Source organism: Pieris rapae, chromosome 7 (genome assembly GCF_905147795.1).
Source record: "Pieris rapae chromosome 7, ilPieRapa1.1, whole genome shotgun sequence".
Lineage (NCBI taxonomy): Eukaryota > Metazoa > Arthropoda > Insecta > Lepidoptera > Pieridae > Pieris > Pieris rapae.
In genome coordinates this window covers 4,049,622-4,068,686 of record NC_059515.1, presented here as the reverse complement: position 1 = coordinate 4,068,686, position 19,065 = coordinate 4,049,622, and the positions used below count along the sequence as shown (strand labels likewise).

Genomic DNA, 19,065 nt, shown 5'->3' with positions numbered 1-19,065 from the left:
TTTGGCGCGACTTCGCTTACATTACTAAATTGTCTTTAGTTTCAAACTTCGGTTGAACCAACTAGAACAATGTCAATTGGAACTGTTTCGCAATACTTATGAAACTTAACTTATGAAAGATATTTATTGGCCTTCTACGGTGACACTGGAACCCACTCTCTGTAATAGTATGATTTATGTAAGGCCAAAATATATGTTTTATGTATTACGTCTAATGCAAAATTGGCATATTGATGGGAATCTAAGAACGGTCTAGAAACTCAGTAAGGCTGTTAGAGGCTAACATATTTACAATTAATATTAATGTACCCAAAGCTTTAAATATATTATTATTATAAATGGACTAGCTGACCCGGCAGACTTCGTACTGCCTCATCGATAAATAAAAGACCTAATCTTTTGTATAAAATGATTTTAAAACAAACAAAATAATTATTAATGAAAAAGCATTTATTGAATAAAGCATGAAGTTTTATTATTATTTTCGATACATCATGTTGCTTACTTAGAAATCAGAGTTTTCCTGAAATACTGGCTATTTATAAGGTTTAAATTTGATATTCACAGACACACACTGTGAAAATACAGTCTGTTAATTAATTTAAAGCTTTCTCATAAACTATATTTTTTGTTTTGTTTTGTGGTGCGGAAATAAACAAAGAAGACGGTTTTCCGACGCGCGAACACGCGACGTATAATTGTCCATGCGCGAAACAGGGAAACTCCAAGTTGATTCCACAAACTTCTAAAGACTGTCCTTGCGATTTATTTATGGTCATCGCAAAGGCCAGACGTACTGGAAATTGTAAGCGTTTAAATCGAATGGTAAGTCCGTTGGAATCATCGGTATCCGCGGGATCAAGACATCCTCTCCTTTGTATTTTCCTTTTATGATTGTCGCCTCAATGACGTTATTCATCAGTCTTTTCACAGCCAGTCTTGTTCCATTGCATAGTCGAGGTTGATTAATGTTACGCAGCATGATGACAACTGATCCTACTTTTAACTGCAAATTGTCAGGTGGTAATCCAGGCAATTCCAGTGAATTTAAAAACTCAGTGGGATAGTTGATTACGTCATCCTGGTTCATTACGGTGTCGACTGATTTGAAGGAAACCAACTGTCCTGGAAGAAAATTCTGAATGGTCGCATTAAGATCCTCTACATCATTATTTTTCGCTGCTAATATTGCTCGTTCACCCAGCCAATTATGGTTATTGAACTTTTGCGCTATATCTGGGAAAACTCGCTGAATAAGCTCCACTTTTGAGTCTGTGATGTGACAGAAATCTGTAGGTAATGTGATGAATCCGGTCGAGGTGTCCACTGCAACATTATTATTTCCAATGTCTAACAACTGCTTCGCAAACACATTAGCAGTTTCATCTTGTTGCAAAAATACTCGCATGTTAGTTGTTAAGTGGAGTGTCTTTACGTACTGCCACAAATTTGATGATTTTAGGCATGCATTTAGTTCATCCGCAACAGTTGATCGGGGAATAACTGGAAGAGTCTGACGAAAATCACCTGACAACAGAATCATGGCCCCACCGAAAATATTTTGGTTGTCACGAAGATCTTTCAACGTTCTGTCCAGTGCCTCCAGTGACCTCTTATGGGCCATTGTGCATTCATCCCAAACAATTAATTTGCATACCTGTAGGATCTTGGCCATTGCGCTATTTTTGGCGATGTTGCAAATTGGTGTTTCGGTGATTTGCATGTTTAGTGGTAATTTCAAGGCAGAATGTGCAGTTCGCCCGCCTTCGAGCAGAGTTGCAGCTATTCCAGATGAAGCCAACGCTAGAGCAACATCATTTCGCGATCTGATCCTCGCCAAAAGCAATGAAATTAAAAACGTTTTTCCGGTTCCTCCGGGAGCATCAAGGAAATATAATTTAATTTGTCTTTATTATTATTGATTTATCTTTCGATTTCTATATAGTCTTATTAAAAAAATAATCGGACAGAGTAACAACTTAAGTTAGCTAAAATAAAAAAATTAATCGGACAGAGTAACAACTGAAGTTAGCTAAAATTGTGTTTATTTATGTACTATGTATTTTGAGACTATGCAATTTTGTCGCGTTCGCGATTCACTTTCACTTTTTTGAGTTTCAGAACGCGATATTAGGTCCTACAACGCGCACGCGAATTTGAACTTTATGCAGCGGTAATAAATTACAAATTGACTCTCCATTTTATTTAGAAAACGTTTGTATGGGAAATAGAAAAATGCTGTTTTGAGGATTTTCCCGGCAATTATTCGAATTTTTCTCACCTTTTAAACCTTCCCTAGACCTCCACGAATAATTCAAGACCAAGATAAGATAAATCCGTTCAGCCGTTCTCGAGTTTTAGCGAGACTAACGAACAGCAATTGATTTTTATATATATAGATTACCTAATTATTATGAATTACGGATCTTACGGACGATTACAATTGTCAAATATATTGTATAAAAAATTCATTTATTTCATCGATAATAAATCAGTTGTCATAATGGTACACTGCATTAATAATTATAAGGCGCAACACAGTCACAGTTCATAAAACTGATACATGTATTATATTACGATAAATATGTACCTAATACCTATAAGTATTTCTTAAAAATGGTGGCACATAAGCTGGTTTTTGATTCTACCAGATCTCATGCATAGTCTCAGAAATAACAGATAATTTCTTCCATCAATCATAAGATCTAATACGGTTAAATAATTTTTAAAACGGTGTTATTTTCTTTTATTTTTATCATATTATGTTGAAGTTGTGAAGTTGACTTGGATAGTCATTTTTGGTGCCACGGCAAATATATGACTCAATATTTTTCGTGTCGAATTATTCTCACACTATCTACAATTTCGCGTCAATGAACACTTAAGTACAATATTTAGTTGAAACGTTAACATATAAATGGCGGCAAAGTTACCCTTTAACCATTGGGTATTTTTACATGTTTTTTGACAGAGATGGCGCGGCGCGTCTTTTCTATTAAGCATTCCTCTAGAAACTTTTGAGGATACAGTTTGTGTTGCGTTTATTAAGATAGGAGTGGAGGTTTTTAAAATATGTCTTATAATCTTAATTCTGTTTACTGTTTGGTTTTGTACTTTTCAAAGTTAGGTGTCAAAAAAAACATGACATCTGTTGGGCTAAATACTAACTGCTAGAAATACAGAATGTACTTTATGATTAAAAATAATTTAGCCTTTTTAATTTAAAATAATTTATTATAGTAAGCGAAAGAAAATAAGCGATAAGACCTTAAAGTAATACTATGACGTATGTTTTAAATATAACAATTTCGTACTGCATATTAGTTGATAATGAATAACTTGGTTATCTGTAGTGTCTATGGCGTAAGTTGAATGTTGGTTTATTTGAATCTGTGATTTTCAATTTCAAACGGTTTTCGATCGTCGATGTTTTGTGATAAAATTAATTTTATGAAACTTTTATGAAAACAGTGTATATTTCCAATTATGTCAATTTTTAATGAGCTTCTATTACCAAAAGTCCTTGAAATACAAAAGACATATGAGACTAAATTTCATGACGAGCTTAAGGTAATCGACAAGTGAAAAATATGAAAAATGTGTAGCTTAAGTATTATTCTGTATATTAACTTCCTCATGTAATTTTATCGTGAATGTATTGAAAATTGAACATATCGTGTTCCAGGCGGCACTCGAAAGTTTTGATAAGTTTGAAGAGGAGTTTCAAAAAGGGAGGGCGACAATTCGTGAAAGGACGCTAAAAGACAAAAATGCCCTGACAACTCTTCAGAGTATTACTGAGGATGAAGGTAAAGTTTATAAAAGCATATGTTTACCGAAAAGTTTTAGTATTTTATCATAAACTTAAATAAAACATCTATCTACTTTATCATAATTTTTCTTCTTTTAATTCTGAATTGAATTTATTGCCAAGGCATAGTCTGTCATTTTAATATTACTAACAAGTGCAAATTCAAAAAAATGGAATTCAGATATTGTTTAATTTATTTTAAGCTTAAGATAAAATTTAGAAGTTTATTGCAACACAAATTAACATGATTAATCTTAAATGAATGTCATTAAGTAATCAGTTTTATTAGTGCACAAATAAATAAGTAAATTTTTCTTAACTATGATGATTTATTCATGAATAATTGTAGATGATAAACCTAAAGCTACTGATAAGCCTAAAACTAGTGACGAAAATAGCTCCACGGAGAGTGGGAAAGAGAATAGAGGATCTAAAAAACGGAGTAAAAATGAAGTGGATGATATGTTAAGTCCTGAACAAGATAAACGGATTAAAAGGAATGCATCTGTTAAAGCGCAGAGTATTATAAGTAAACAAGTAAGTTTTTTGCACTTTGTAATCATCTTAGGTTCATATTAAATTAATTCAAAAATACTAAAGAAGATAAATACTTAACATTGATAAATTTCAATAGAACATACATTTTTAAATGATAGAAATATTCATGTCCATGAAACTTTTTTGTTATTTTTTTAAGGTGTTGATTAAAATTATTTAGTTACTTTCTGTTTGGTAATAGTTCTCTAGAAATGAATTATCATATGTGTTATCATGACTTTTGCTATAGTGACTAAACTCTCATTGAAAGTTATAGTTTTATAGTCCTCTTTTACACTGACTTTTTCTTACAGAATAATGAGGAAAGTGTCATTATTGTTTCTTCCCAGGTATCGAAATATGACAAATTGTTTTTGTTTATTAACCCCCACACTTAGACCTTAATTTAAACATCTCAATTTGAGTAAAGCTTCATATTATAATTCATATATAATATAAGAGTAAGTGTTTAAATCAATTTAGCTAAGAAAGGTTGATGTTAAGAACTATAAGTATGGGAGTTTATTTTTTCACTAACCAAATTAACATAGTGAAACTAGAACTATGTATTCATTTACAGTATTTGTGTTGTCTCTGGATAATATAGAAAGGATAAAGTAATGTTTGGGTAAATTTATGGTATTTACTAGTGCTATCAGTGTTCAAGTAAATATAAATATTAAGTGCATCAATGTTAACCTTTTTAACATAATGTTGGTTATTTAGTTACATGATTTTTGGCAGTAAAATTACCTTGGCTGATTTGAATTTTTATATCAAGTATTTCTTAACATTTTTAAATGATAGAACTTGGTAGTAGTGGAGTGGTGATTGATTTCTTGCTGTTAATAAAATTTAGTTAGTTTTTTTGGAATTCATTATTTGTATATATATTAAAAATGAGTAATCTTTCAGGTAAATGTTAACTTAAATCAAAAATTACGCCGTGAGAATTCTACTGAAAAAAAGAGTCGTCGTCCTAAAGATGATGAAAAAGAGAATGATGAACCAATACCTGCTGTGCAGAGTGAGTATTGATAGTATTTATATATCGTATTGTATTTGTTTGGTTTCTAGATCAAATTATAGAATAATCTGATGTTTACTGTTTAATAGAAATTTAGCTTATAAAATTATTAATGTCCTAGATATAGATTAGTATTAGTGGGGATTTATAGTCTAGAATTGCAAGACTCAAAAATTTTGTTACTGTAAATTGTGACATGGCATAAATATTCTGTATACTATATAACTAACTATATTTATTTTTTTATATTGTATATAATAGTAATATTGTTACAGAAATTTATTTCAAATCTTTGGTAAATTTATGATTTACAGAAAGAACATAATGAAAAACAGACATGTTTAGTATGTTATATTCAAAATTAAATAATACTAAAAAATGTAATGTAAAAGCAAATATGAAAGTATTACTTAATAATAAGTGACTGAGAGTTCTAAATCGCAATGTATTAAGCATGCCACAACCATCTTCATTATCTGATATATCTATCTATCTATAACAGCTCATGCTTTAGCACATATGCATTGATTACTATATACATGGCATTTTAAGCGCCAATTGTAGTATATTATATAGCAATTTAAGTATAGCCCAAGATCACTCATGATTTAAACTATCAAAATTTTTATAATTAATCATCATACTATCATAACTTAATTTTTGTAAAACATACTAAGCTTTAGTAGGATGAACTTACAGTTTGAACCTGGCTAAGCATTTTAATATTTAGAGTTTAAGCAAACATAGTAGGTTTTCTTACCTTCCTGTACAAATATTTTTATATTATATTGTAACAAACTTCAGTTAAACAAGAGAAGATATCCATCCCACCTGAGCCAGAGCCAATGGAGATGGAAGCATTGCCAGAGAACATTCCAATCAAACAGGAGCCAAGTCATGATGACCTTGCCATGCCGCCACCTGCTATTCCCATCCCAAGTAAGATTTCACAATTTTCAATTACGTACATAAGTCTCACCCCAGCATGGTCTATTAATGTCAGGTTATCAATTCGACATCTCTATATATATATAAAATTCTTGTGTGACAATGTTATGTTCCCATACTCTTCCGAAATGGTTCGACTGATTCTTATGAATTTTTTTTTGCATATTCTCATTAATTGTGAAAATATATATTAGTAGGTCTGAACATAGGCCACTTATCTTTTGAATTCCTATGCAATACATTTTTTTCTTTTTGGATTTATTTTTTATGGTTCGGCATACAAAAATACACAACACTTAATTTTCAACAATTGTCTCCTATATTTTACATGTTAATTAAAGCTTATGACATGAACTGTGAGGTTCAGGTAGAGAAAAATTTCCAGTACTATAAAGTTTTTATTCCGGAAAACCAAACACTATCTGGGTTAGCATAGCAAAATGTTGGTATGCAAAGTTAGCGGTGGCAGCTAGTTCTAGATAAGAATAACTCATCATTATATAAGAATTATTTTAGAATACAATATATATATATATTATAATAAAATATTCCCTTTATTGGTGGCCTACATCTGTTTGCAGAGTCACGCAAAGGAGCGCAAAAGAAGCAGTCTGAAGAGGACGAAGGGGAAACTAAAAGACGTAGCGCTCGCTCAAAGAAACAGACGGATGAACCTATACGTGGTAAGTTGTATACTTAATAGTGTTTGGTATATGCAAGCAATTCTACTTAGCTACATCTTGTTAAAGAAGTTTCATTTAAATTGTATACCAAGGTAAGTTAAAATAGTTTATTACCTTATGGTCTCGTTTTCTGTACGAATTGTGTTCATAATTAAACATTCATACTAAGTAATGAAAAGTTTATTTTTTATTATTTATTTAATGAAACTTGTGTATCTAAGTTATAAGACTTGATTTCTCAAAAAGAGGCTAAAATGTCACTTGCATGTAACAGTAACATTACATTGTAGTCCTTCTTACAATTATCACAATAAAAAGATGGATAGTACAAGCAATAAACTTAAAAGTAACCAAAGAAATATTAACCAAAAGTAATTATAAGAAATGAATTTAAAAGTAATTTTGTCTAACATATTAACTTAGCTTATCTGATTTTTTTATATATTTGTGGGTAAGTTTATTATATAGCTTTGTAGATAATCATTTTTTAACAGTAATCCATCCTATGTAAGGCCAAGATAACTGTTGATGTTAAGAAAAGTTATGTCCATACTAGTCTGACTGTGAAGTTAGACTAGTATGGACATAACTTTTTTTTTTGACAAAAATGGATTTTTTTTAATAGAACAGGGGGCAAACGGGCAGAAGGCTCACCTGATGTTAAGTGATACCACCGCCCATGGACACTCAATGCCAGAGGGCTCGCGAATGCGTTGCGGGCCTTTTAAGAATTGGTTCGCTCTTTTCTTGAAGGACCCTAAGTCGAATTGGTTCGGAAATACTTGAGTGGGCAGCTGGTTCCACAAAGTGGTGGTGCGCGGCAATAACTGCCTTGAAAAACGCGTAGTTGCATTATAATCATTATTAATATGTATTATTACAGCTTCAACGCGTTCAACCCGAGCGAGTTCGAGAGCCACGAAGAAAGGTGAAGAAATGGATGCGCCCCCCGCTGAAATACGGCCTAAGAGGACTAGAGCTAAAAAAGTATTACTCTTTAGGTTGTTCAAAATCGGTTTAAGATATTAATTAAACTACAAAGAACACAGTGTTGGCCTAGTGGCCTCAGCGTGTGACTCTCATACCTGAGGTCGTAGGTTCGATCCCCGGCTGTGCACCAATGGAATTTCTTTCTGTGTGCGTATTTAACATTTGCACGAACGGTGAAGGAAAACCTTATGAGGAAACCGACATGTCTTGGACCCAAAAAGTTGACGACGTGTGTCAGGCACTGGAGGCTGATCACCTACTTGCCTATTAGATTTAAAAATGATCATGAAACAGATTCAGAAATCTGAAGTGAAGACCTAAAGAGCTGGAAAAGCACTTAATAATATAACTCGAATATACAATGTACTATTTCTAATTTGTTTGTCTTACAGGTGAAAACCGAAGTATCTGAGGACGAAAAGGAAAGCCAAAATATAGAAGACAGTTCCGTAGGTAAGTTCCATATACATCTAATAAATTTAATTTAAAAAAATAAACTTTTTTATAAGCAAATATGATCACAACATAATATTTTTCTAGCATCACCAGCAGATAAACGTCCAAAGAGAACGAAACGCGGACGAAAAGCATCGTAAGTATTTTTGAAGTTATACTTCTTTTGGCGCGATGTAGAAAAATGATGAGAGTGAATATTTATAATGCGCGCGCACACCGACACCTAAATTCGACATCATAAAGTTAGATCTAGGTGGCATGGAAATCGATAACTATGTTCAAGTTGTATTATTATATTTAGAACACGTGTTTCGAAACAGTACAATTAAACAAAAATTTAAATTAAACGGTTCTATATAAAAAAAAAACAGTGTGAATAAATAAATATTATTTTGGTGTTTTTAAATCAATTTCATATACCACGGTGATAGTATTTACTAATACATAATTAAGTACTTAATCAAATTTTAAGTAATCAATCTTAAAAACTGCAGTTGTTACATGGTCATATGATAGTTTACTATATGGTAAGGTAATTGTTTCATTTAATCAATCTAAATTTATTGATTTTTTTAAAATTGAAATAAATTTCACTCTAGGCAGTGCCATTATCATAAAACAAATCTGAAACTTCTATAATGATGATTTTAAAAAAACATGCCGAAGTTCCCACTCCACATGATCTTTATACACTTTTCCAACTTTAGTTTTCTAATTAGGCTTTGTATTGTATTAAGGAGTAAGGGAGAAGTCAGTGTTTTAAAAATCTATATGATGTATTTTTTAGATCTAGTAACAGATTGTTATATTTATTGTTTTTAGAGACAAGCAAGAACCACCTCAAGTGATTGATCATGCACCAGAAATAATTTCCCCCGAAGAAAAAAGAGTATCAATTCCAGACACTACAACAGATTCACCTATCTTACAAAAATCTATAACAAACAAAAAACATGAACAATTCAAAAGTACTAATATGGATAAACCGAAAAATGGAATTATCAAACCGAATGGTCTTGTTGTAGAAAATGGAATCAGTACAGGATTTGATGGATTGGAAATATGTGATGGAATCAATGAAACATATGTAACTTCGAGCAAAACATTGGATGAAACAAGGGTTCTTGATACATTTAACTCGACAGTTACTTTATCTAAAGATTGTGATAAAGATGTTGTTTTGCCAAATCAAGATAGTCATGCAGAAACTTTCAAAGCTGTAAGTACATATTACCTTAAAAGCTTTTTGGGCTATCTATATTGGTAAATGCTTCATTAATATCAGTATATTTTTAAATAGAAAATATGAAATTTTATCATAGAAAATGTCTATTATAATTGTCTTTTTTTTTTACTAAAGATAATCCGTATTGAAGTTTATAAGAGAATCATATTAAATTCTGATAAAGAGAAATATTTTTTTGTTTTACAGAATTGTATTAATTTCTAACTAAATGAATGTTAATTTAATTTATATGAGGATATTTTAAATTAGTTTTTACTGAATTGATTAAAATATTTTCAGAAGATGAACGAAACGGTAGTAATTGAAGAAGACAACACAAACAAACAAGTTATGGACGCCACCGTCGTCTTGGATAAAGGTTTGTGAAATGTCATTTATACTTCAATCAGAATTCAGGAACCATCGACAAGAGAATATCTGGTTTCGTAAAATTAGTTTGACACCAAACATTTTTCGAATAATTAAAAATATATTGCATCTATAGCTTACGATAATGAAATACATTGATCATAGATGGGTTCGATAATCCAATAATAAATTTCTGATCTAGATATTAGACAGAAATAAAGATTATATATTTGGCGCGTTAGGGAAAAATGATGAAAGTTTTTACTTTAGATTTTTACGATGCACACCGACACAAAAAATCGACACTCCGAAGTTAGTTATAATCAACATTTTATTTTTGTGATAATTAAATAAACTTTATCTGTTATAATAAAACTTTCAAATGTAATAAATACATTTGAGTAATAAGTACACACATTTTTTTTTACATTGTAAAATAGATCTTGACATGTCATAAAGATGCATTCACATGAACATTTAATAATGAAAGCATACTGCTAATAGTAATACTATACAATTAGTATTGCCAAAATCAAATGCTTTTGAATAGAAAATATTTCCTTTTTAGATCCGAAGCCTACACATACTACAAATGTAACCGACGACAATTCATTGATGACTGACGACGATTCTATAGAAGAGAGGACTCCGCCCCACAAGCCGACCCCACAGCCCACGTAAGTTAACAATCTATTGTGTTAGAGTTCTGGTTCTGCTTTCTAGAGACAGCTCTGCTTCACAGCATTAATAAATTAAAGAAATTCATTTTATTTTATGTGTAATTTTAAAATACGAGTGCATCCGGACTCTGTCGAATTTGTATTAAAATTGGCATTGGCAATCATTTCACGGCAGATTTTGTATGGTTCACATTTCTAGAATTTTCGCTTTGAGAACTCATTCACATTATGTCGAAGAGTTTTGACTGACTCACGCGCAAATTTAACATCTTCATTACCTTAACTTAACGAGATAATAATAGACAGAGGTTTTGTGTATTAAAAAACAGAAGATAATGTTGCAGGTCGGCCGTTAAAGAAAAAGTGCAACAATTTGAAGAAATGGCATCTCGCGTTACTAGGACGAAGACACGGGCGTTGGCCAAGAAGGTAGGTTTTGCAATTACTTTTTTTTACGTCAAAAGACATTTTATTTAAAAATAATTTCTTTTGAAAATGTGACTACTTTTTTATTATTTTTACTATTACTCAGTAACGTCATATTTCAATATATAGAATAATTTAAAAGATATGGCCAAATTTTGAAATTTGATACATATATAATGTAAAAAGAAATTGTTTCCAAGAGATTGTATGTTATGACAGGAGGAGTCCACAGAGAATCAAACCCCGCCTGATAGTAAAATACCTTCTGCTGTTGCTTCTGATACTCTCACCAAAATGAACAATTTGATATTCAAGTCAAAGGTGCCACAGGTAATATATTATAGAACAATCAAATATAGTTCAAACTTTTAATAAGGCTCAACACACATTTTAAACAGACTGAAAAGTTATATTAAAACTAATAATTTATCATACAGGCAGACAGAGACAAATTAGACATCTTTTCTCCTTCGGTTTGTTCTTACTTCTTGACCTATGAGAAATAGACAGGATGTCAAACTAGATAATAATTTTCTAGATGCTTAATATAATTGAAAAAAAAAATAACACAAAGTACTTGGAATTAATGTTTCTTTTCAAACACAAGTGCAATGGACACAGCAATATATGATAATTTTATATTTATTTATTTAATTTTTTTATAGTTGAGCCACTCTGCCTCGAAACAGACGGCAAATAGTTCTCTTTTAAAATCTCAAATCCCTACGTCCACATCCAAATTAAGCGGAATTAATAGAGCACGGGAAGCCGCAGAAGAACAAAAGAGGGAGAAAGAAGATGCCAGAAGGAAAAAGGAAGCACTTTTGGAGGCCAAGAGGGAGATGCATAAGAGGTAATTGTTTTCATATATAATTAGTTTAACTAACTCGCGGTTGTTTCGGTCGTAGTGGTATTTAATAAATTCATGAATGGACTCAACAGAAAACAACAACAAAACTCTGGATTAAAACTAATTTTACATTTTAGAATGAAGTTTCGTCAATTATTCGTAAACAACAAATTCAATTCATTATCACATATCTTTGCCTTTTTGTCTAAATATGTGAACAGAAGGCGGCATAAATTACCCCGACAAAACTAAAGTTTAACTAACTGAATCTCACATTTAGTATTTCCATTTTAAACGTGTTTTCAATGTCTGTCAATACGTCTCCAGAAAAAGGGAAGAAAAGATGGCGGCCGCGGCTGCAGCTCGTGAGGCATCGGAAAGAGAAAGAAGAGCTGCGTTGGCTGCAGCAGCTAAGGAGAAGCAGGAGAAGCAGTTGCATGCTGACGTGAGCAAACAAGAGAGGCTGAAGGAGATTGAAAAGGTTTGTGGTTTGCTGGAATTTTTAGAATCATACTATAGAATACAAATAATTAAAAATATTTAATACTGTAAACTTTTCTTTTCTATAAATTATAAATAAAAGGTTGACCTCTTGTTAAAATTGAATTAACAATTTAAATAGTTTTATTAGTTCCGACAAATCTAAATGGCCGTGATATTCATCTTATATTAAACAGAGAAAGCTAGAATATGCGCGTAAAGTAGCAGAGACAGAAGAGAGGCGGCGCGCAGAAGAGATTGCGAGACAAAAGAAGCTTGAAGAAGAACAGAAAAGGGCAGACGAGAGAAGGAAACAATTAGAGGAAGCCGATTTGTGAGTAGTTTTTTACATTTCGTCATTTATTTTCAAAGTTAATGTTATAGTTAACGTTATAGTTAAAGTTAGGACCTAATAACTAAACGGCCCCTGTTCAGGTATGAAGTAAACTGATTCACTGCAATTTATCCTCCACGATAGATATATAGATATTTATTTTAAAAGTATTTTGGCTTTACTCAGAGATCATTTAACATTATAATGATGAATTCATTTAAAACATAGAATAATCGACTATTTCTTCATAATATAAGTATAAATTCATGTGTTTTGACAGCTCCTGAGAGTATATGAAAATTTTTGACATTCTAGAAAACGGGCCAATGTAGAATATTTTTTAGGTTAATTAAAAAAGACAATGCATTCCAACAATTAATAAATGTGGTTATCTTCTTCTTGTAAAATAGAAATGTAATTTTTCAGAGATAAAAGAGAAGCTGTGCTTATGAAACGCGAAATGGACAGAAAGAACAAAGAGTATCAGGAAAGGTTAAAAATGAAACAGAAATTGGAAAATGAAAAAAGTAAGTTAACTAATCTTTGTGTACCCTAAATCGAGTCTTACATTAAAAAAAACTAAAAGCAAAGTTTCCTAATGGTAAAATGATAACATTATATCAACTTTAATAAATAATTAATAAATTATCTACATTAAATAAAATATTATTTTTCAAGAATAAGAATAATCTCGGGGTGGAATAGAGAACAACATATATCAGTCCTCGACTTACATTTATTCACGAGCCTACATTTTCGTGTTCATATAGTTGGCCCATGTATAAGTATCTTACCCAAACTCCCCGTTATTAGATATAATCTGTCTCTTTAAAAAATGATCTTCAGTTACCATAATGTCTTTTCAGTGCCATCACCGCAGAAGTATCGACCAGAGCCAGTATATATGGAAGGCGGGTTCCAGTACCTCAACTCTGATGAGGAAGCTGAACCTGTACGCAGACCAGATCCTGACTGGTCTACATCTAAGGTACCATCTCGAGTCCGTAACTCGTATTTTGTTATTGCCAGATAAAAAAAAATTAAATATTTAAATTTTATATTAATAATTTAAGCAGTAAAAACATTAACAGTTCTACTTCATTAGTTTCTGTTACAGAACTGAAACTAATTCAATGTATCTGTGCCTGAAATTCAATTATTTTTAAAAACAAAAAACGGAAAAGATTTAGTCAATTGAATATATGTTATGTTATACTGTTGTCCATTTTAAGGTAAATTTTATTTTACAGAATCGTCACCGCCAAGCGTGCATTCAAGACCATTTGCAGACATCAGACATAGACAAGCTATTCTCAGTCCGTGAACAGACAGCAGATCTTAGAGAAATATTCCCGACCATAGAACGTTCCAGACTTAAGAGGACATCTTCGGCAGTTTGGAGGACACCACCAAGACTACCTGCCGTAACCGAATGAAGGTATGCTAAAGAAATAATAGCTTTGGCATTAAGAAGCCTACTTGTTACTAGTCCTCAGCTCTACGCTTTACTTAATAACATAAATATAAAAATTAAAATATAATATTTCTGTAATAAGTTTTTTTTTTTCACTTTTGATCATTTTTAAAAACATCAAGAAGATATACAATTATATTTATTTTTTCATATTTAGTATGAAGATTATTACTGTCAAACTATTATGATTACCCTTATTGTAAAATTGCTCTTTACCCACAGACTATACAGCATTTTTTATATGTCAAAACTTTTTTTTTTTTTTTCAGATTTCAGTCTGGTGTCTGATGGAGAAAGTCGCAGGCGGCGAATGTATATAGCTATTAATTTACACTAATGTGTCCTTTATAATATGTAATGAATTTGAGTGCATATTTAATAGCTTAAATGCAGATTTTTATTAGTTTTTTAATTCTTGATACAAACTTTAGATAATTTGAAGACATTTTTGAATCACACCACCGAAAAAAACTTTGTAATGGTTAAACATTACGAAATTACAATTGTTTTCAAATTCAATTAAGTATTTTAATATTCAAGTTAGGCTAATTATCACTTATACTCGTTTTTAAGATTTTTTTAGTTCATTTTATTGGTCTCATACACAACAGGTGAACGACATTGACTAATAATCATAGCTTTCATGACCTGCTTCAGTATTCTGTAAGTTCCAATAGCGAAAGCGGTTCCGACCGCGTCGTTGTTACCAATTTCGATACTAATATCCATAGGGCTTGATTGAGCGATACAAAAACTGAATATTTAATTCGCGATCGCTATCGCTATCGCTATTGAAAGTTAACCTATAAATTATGAAGTCTTAAACACCAAATAATAAACTCTTGCATTCGTAACATTTAATGTTATTAAATTTTAGATTAATTTTATTTTTGCCGGTTATGTTCAAGTTTAAAGCAAGACGTCACACACGCCATTTTGTATTGTATTTGTATGGAATAAAAATTATGTAATTCTTATCTCTTCTAGCAATAATAGTTTATAATTTATTTTATATGTTTAAAATAGTTCGAGATTTTTTTTATTGACAAAATAAAAAAAAATGTTGTGTGGACATGTTCATTTGTTTAAAATAATTTTTAAATTAAGACTGCTTATGTAATATCATGATTGATTGTTAGAATAAATAGTTATTGTGATTTGTTTTATTTACTTAATACTTTCCAATTGCAGCGGGAGCAACAATTTAAATAATACTATAATTTTTAGTAAAATGTTCAAGGCAATTGCCTAAAAGGATAACAGATTTTGATGTTTAAAATCCTGTAACGAGATTAAAGTCTTGCGGGGAATAGAATCCAGTTCTTAAGACACCTACAACATATTGGTTAACCAGTAAAATACCAACTCTTTACTAAAATATGATATAGAGAACATAATTTAGTTCATAGGAGACAGACCTGTTTTGTGCCACTACTTGATGAGGCATAATTAAAGTCTCATCGTAGATTCAAATCTTATCTCAAGAATTACGCTTGAATTAAAACTAAATATTAATATATATTTGTCCTTCACTATTGTTTTAAGGGTTCACTCTGATAAAAAAAACAATATAATAGTAACTCCTCATATGAATCACTAAGATACCTAATTTCATTTCGTTTTTATTAAACTACTAGCTGACCCGGCAAACGTTGTTTTGCCATGTATATTATTTGTAAGAAACATTTTTTTAGGTCAATAAAAATAATTATCTACGTAGTGTATAGTGTGTATAAGTGTTCAAAAGAATGATTTATGTAGGGTAATAAATTAATATTTATTAATGTAGAGAATATATTTTAAATTACAATTCTTGCTAGTTATCTAAATATCAAAAATAAAGAATCAAAGAAATCGAATTAAAATAGTATAAGTATTTACTAATGCTGTATCATAAAAAAATATCTAAAATTGAAAAAAAAAATTTCGGGGTGGATTACCCTTAACATTTAGGGGGATGAAAAATAGATGTTGTCCGATTTTCAGACCTACCCAATATGCACACAAAATTTCATGAGAATCGGGAAAGCCGTTTCGGAGGAGTTTAACCACAAACACCGCGACACGAGAATTTTATATATAAGATTTATCTCATGAGACCAGTTTTTAGAACCAAACACATAGCACACAAACATAAACTTTCAATACTTTCTCTGTCTGACATTTTTATTTCACTTCTCAACCGCTTATGAACTGACGTTTTATCATAAAATTAATTAGGTTATATAAAAACAAATGAAATTAATTAAATAAAAAAAAACAATTGACTTTAACCTTTTCTATTTAAACAGTAAAAAAATAATCATTTGGAGTCTGTAGAAGTTACAGTTTGGAAACATAAATTTAACTTTCTCACAGCCACCCCCGCAATCCCTATTGGAAATAGAATTTCGTATAATCCTATTTGAGATGATTTCTGCATGACAAATAAAAGATTACTACCAAATTTAAAGTCTATAGAGGTTACAGTTTGGAAATAGAAATTTCACATTTTAACACCCACTACCGCAATCTTTTTCGGCGGTTGGTTGTTGTAAAATCCGCTCTTAAATCATTTCTGCATCACATATAGACGACTCTAGCTAAATTTGGAGTATGTAGGAGCTACGGCTTAAAAAATAAAAATTTTCATTGTTAAACCACCCCTGCAACCCCCTGTGGAGTGAGCTACCGTAAAATTCGTTCATAGACTATTTCTACATCTCTTACAGAAGATTCCTACCAAATTTGGAATTTATAGGAGCTATAGTTTAAAAACGGGAATTGTTCATTGTTAACGCCCTCGCAATCCCCTTTGGGGGATGAATTTCTTAAAATCCGTTTTTAGTTGACCTCTACATACAAATAAATAGCCATAAACCATCTAGGAAAAATTTCGCATCGAATGGTGGTAGTTTCATGTCGATACGATCAGTGGTTTAGGCGTGATTGAGCCTCAAACGAAGACCATTTTCATTATATATTATATTATATAAAAAACTGTGGCGAGTGATTCATTCATTTCGTTTTATTAAATTATGTTGGAAATTATTTAATTATCTCACATTAGTTGTATCTAAAGCTGTTACTAGAGATTTCATTAAATATTGTACATTTAAAGGAAAATTATTAATATTTCGAATTACTTAGCTTCAAGGATAAAAATATTATAACTTTTAAATAATAACAACCCTGAATGTAGCAATTTATTATTTATCTTTGATTTTTTAGTTGGCGATTACGTCATCAGTATTTATTTACTTTTTTATATTATATTACCCACACATTGCCTATATTTGAACACGAAATGCATTTTCGAGGATTACTACAAAAAAATTAATACGTATGGTATGATTTCTGGACACAGATTCCGCATTTAGACGCTCAACAGGTCTGTTTTACGTAAAATCCTGGCTAACTAAGCCAACCTTACTCTTTCCAAAAGCACAGAAGCCTCCTGGGCCTCCAGGCTTCAGGGAGCGACCCCAATATTCCGAAGAAATCGTGCAGAACACGTTGTTAAGCCACAGCCTCGCATTCCAGAACTACGCGGGTGACTGATTCCTCTGCGCTAAAACAGCCTCTGCACATGGGGCTGTCTGTCGCGTCTAGGTGAAAAAGATGTTTGTTAAGGAGACAATGGCCCCTAATTGTCCCTATCATTGTTTTGAGATTAGTTCTGCTTTGTTAGTTGCGGGTTAACTGCTGGCAGAGCCATTTTGGATTGCCTGCAGTCTGCACTTCGTGACCAACGTTGATGCTTGAGTTTCGCAGATCTTTGGCGAATCCAGGTACGCACTTGCGAGAAGCGCATGGGAAGGAGCGTATACGGGCCAGCAGGCAAAATTTCCGTGCAAGTTCATCTGCAGCATCATTGCCGAGAGATCCACTGTAGGATCAGTAGCGTAGCAAAGGGGACCCCCGGTTTTTGGGGTGACACCCACCCGATCGCTCAACTTTAAGAACAATGTACAAATAAAAAATAAAGTATAAATCAGTACCAGTTTGCTATTTGTAGTTTTGCTTACTAACGCCATCAGTGTAGAGGAACTATCGGATACAAAAGTTGATAACTGCTGCACGGCTCCGACTCCCACTCGCATTGAACAATCATGCTGTGTGTGCTAATCTTGAGATCACGAGGGAATATGCCAGCGCTGGAGTCACGCCCTGTTTTTAAGCCATCTAAGATATATATGCGTAGCTAATTCAGGGTCGATTGATCACATTCTCTTTTCTCATTTGTACCTATTTAGCATGTGTTGATTAACGATCCTATCACATGGCGCGGCTATTAGAGGTTAGTACTCTATCGCAATATTAATAAGTTGTAATGTTTTTTACCCTATAGATTCAATACCATAAGTCTAATGGTAGTTAATGCTGCCTCCTGCTGTATGTTTAGGTCTAGGGGTACAACCTGCAGGTCTTACTCCATTGCTGCAGTTGGTGTTGTTTATGCAAGCGCTAGCAGCGGACAAGGCTAGCCAAGCCTTTATAAGCGTCCAAGTTCTGTTCTCGCCCACAAAACCAGGGCTCCATAAGCTAGCATTGGCGTTACGACAGTGTATCTCGGACTTCGTATCTCCAGGTCTCCCAGCCTTTCCAGCGTCTTAAGAGGGAATGGGGTAAGACTGATGGGTCTAAAGAATTTCGCCTGGGTATAAACCTCTCTACCCGGTTTTGGGATAAAAATGATTTTTACAAAAAAATAATAAGTTTATGTAGTATTATTTTTGAGAGCTACATTGATGAATTTGCTTATTTCCTACATTTAAAATAAATAAAACAAAACA

The 19,065-nt window shown here is 32.0% G+C and overlaps 2 protein-coding genes across 3 annotated transcripts; one reads left to right on the top strand and one right to left on the bottom strand.

The window, feature by feature from the left end:
* Positions 1 to 775: 775 nt before the first annotated feature.
* On the bottom strand, positions 776 to 1,723 carry LOC111001967. Its single transcript, XM_022272051.2, has one exon. The coding sequence runs from the start codon at positions 1,721 to 1,723 to the stop codon at positions 776 to 778; it is 948 nt and encodes a 315-aa protein (XP_022127743.2).
* A 1,687-nt stretch (positions 1,724 to 3,410) lies between these two features.
* LOC110993801 (caldesmon) lies at positions 3,411 to 15,447 on the top strand. 2 transcript variants are annotated; one of them, XM_022260185.2, is made up of 22 exons: positions 3,411 to 3,570; positions 3,686 to 3,809; positions 4,161 to 4,348; positions 4,663 to 4,698; positions 5,264 to 5,375; positions 6,180 to 6,314; positions 6,905 to 7,006; positions 7,890 to 7,993; positions 8,389 to 8,449; positions 8,537 to 8,588; positions 9,275 to 9,671; positions 9,978 to 10,056; positions 10,615 to 10,723; positions 11,071 to 11,155; positions 11,372 to 11,482; positions 11,818 to 12,005; positions 12,330 to 12,483; positions 12,680 to 12,816; positions 13,243 to 13,343; positions 13,683 to 13,804; positions 14,067 to 14,254; positions 14,560 to 15,447. In XM_022260185.2, the coding sequence occupies exons 1-21, from the start codon at positions 3,487 to 3,489 to the stop codon at positions 14,250 to 14,252; spliced, it is 2,667 nt and encodes an 888-aa protein (XP_022115877.2). In that variant the 5' UTR covers positions 3,411 to 3,486; the 3' UTR covers positions 14,253 to 14,254; positions 14,560 to 15,447. The 2 variants fall into 2 exon arrangements, with proteins under 2 accessions (XP_022115877.2, XP_022115878.2); XM_022260186.2 differs by lacking the exon at positions 4,663 to 4,698.
* The last annotated feature ends 3,618 nt before the right edge of the window (positions 15,448 to 19,065 follow it).